General features: G+C 36.1%; 1 protein-coding gene across 1 annotated transcript; it reads left to right on the plus strand.

The window, feature by feature from the left end:
* The first annotated feature begins 983 nt into the window (after nucleotides 1–983).
* Nucleotides 984–1,727, plus strand: LOC149191894 (cysteine desulfurase 1, chloroplastic-like). Its single transcript, XM_089406772.1, has one exon. It carries the CDS (start codon nucleotides 984–986, stop codon nucleotides 1,725–1,727), a length of 744 nt encoding a protein of 247 aa, XP_089262898.1.
* The last annotated feature ends 297 nt before the right edge of the window (nucleotides 1,728–2,024 follow it).

Here is a 2,024-nt window from a genome sequence, read left to right on the forward strand (position 1 = left end):
GAATTAATGTCTGTACTTGTTAGCATGCAATGACCATTAGATCTATTGGATCTGTCCGATCGGACAATTATGATCTTCTTCTGGGTTTCTCGCGAATTTGTTAGGTTTCCTCGTTCCGCTAGACTTAGCACTTTCGCCAAGTTTAGTCCATCTCTAAATTATATTTCTGTTATCTTGAAACATATCCAGGCTATTAACAGTTCACTGTAATTGGAAAATTCAAGAAATAACAACACAGGGTTCATGTGAATTCAACCCTATAGATTCAATTTTGAAATCAATTAACTTCTGAACTATTTCGAAGGAAATTTAAGAGACCTCTTGGATTTTACCATCCATGCATAGTATTCACGAGATATAGAGAGATTCCAAATTTTACATTCCAATCCTCCTCAACTGAAATCTCATTCTACTAATTGAAAACTTATATAAATACCTGTACATACAACAATTAGATCCTAAATCAATGGATCGAATCTGCCTAATCCTAGATAATATCTAATCTACATGATATTCTCCTCAAGAATCTCAAATAAGACTAAATACTTGAATTAATTATAAGATAATTCAAATCCCTGAATTCTAGCTCAAATTCTATCTAGAAAGGTTTGTAAAATGACAACTAAAGGATCCCACTCCTTTGCTTGTAAACTTTTTTTGTATTTTTGGAATAAAATTCGAAGTATTTTTTCTTCAAGCCTCATGCTCCTGCATCAAGTCGCAAAGCAGCAAGTCCCTTACAATGTATAATTTCCAATGTCCAAGAAAAACTATTATTATATAGAATTGTCATTCTGAGTGTCAATGTCCAAGAAAAACTATTATTATACAGAACTGGCATGACAGTTCCTCTTTGCAAGGTTTTCTTCACGGGAAAATCTTACAAAGCTTTCAGGAAAAGAGAAAAAGAGCATCTTCCTCCATTTGCTGGCATCAATTTTGTTATCCCTACACCTTCTTTTCACACAATTTAAATAACCTCAATGAGTTGCAAAATACTAGCAAATACAGAGGTCACAATTACAAATAAAAGTTTTCCAATCTACTTGGAGAATGCTGGCACAAGCCTGCACCCCAATGTGGTGTTAGATTCGATGCTGAATGTTGGCACAAGCCTACGCCCCAATGTGGTGTTAGATTTGGTGGCTAATTACATGAGATCTATGTATGTTCAAATGTGGGTTGGATATGATCTATCCAGGAGAGCAAAAGAGGTGGTGGACTCTGCTCATAAATTCATGAAAACATTTGTGAATGGTGATGAAGTTGGAGAGGTTGCATTTGGGTATTCATCTTCACAACTCCTAAAAAATCTCAGCCATTGTTACCTCAATGTACTCAAGGAAGGGGATGAAGTGATTGTTCATGAGGCTAATCAAGAAGCAAATGTTGGTCCATGGGTTAAACTGGTAGAACAGAGAGACCTCCCTATCAAGTTTTGGAAGGTGAATGAGGATTTCAGCTCAAGCTTGGACTCACTTGGTCGACTCTTATCCACTAAGACAAGAATTGTAGCAGTAACCCATGTTTCCAACGTCTCGGGAGAGATCCTTGATTTGGAAAGAGTGGTTAAATTTGTCAGGGATGAGATGGGTTGCATCATTATCACAGATAGATTAATGAATATGCCATATGTGCTAGAAATTAGTGTCATTGTGCTTCACGACTTGGTATGCATGAATTTAATACTAGATTTAGGCAAAAGGAGAGAGATCCCAACTCAGTAGAAATAATTGTATTTCTTCCAAAAAAATTGACACTAGAAGCTTCTGACCACAAAGTTGTTGCAATATTCTCTCATTTCTATTGTTGTATTTTGAGCTCTTTTCCACCAACAAGAGACTCACACTCTTGGTTGGGGAAGCCTTTGCCGAGTATCATCCATTGACCCTGGTTTTTTTTGTAGTGAGATATATGCCTCATATAGTTGTTCTAGGATTCATCAAAGTTGTACTCTAAATTCTGAACACCATTATGAACATAATATTAAAATATGATTTCTGGAAAACATTCCAGAGGATTGG

Source organism: Pinus tabuliformis, chromosome 2_2 (assembly GCF_031772625.1).
Source record: "Pinus tabuliformis cultivar Carrire ecotype Pingquan chromosome 2_2, CPIR1, whole genome shotgun sequence".
Taxonomy (NCBI): domain Eukaryota; kingdom Viridiplantae; phylum Streptophyta; class Pinopsida; order Pinales; family Pinaceae; genus Pinus; species Pinus tabuliformis.

Coding starts and splice junctions, on each gene's coding strand:
- LOC149191894 (XM_089406772.1), top strand. CDS start 984: ATGAGTTGCAAAATACTAGCAAATACAGAGGTCACAATTACAAATAAA.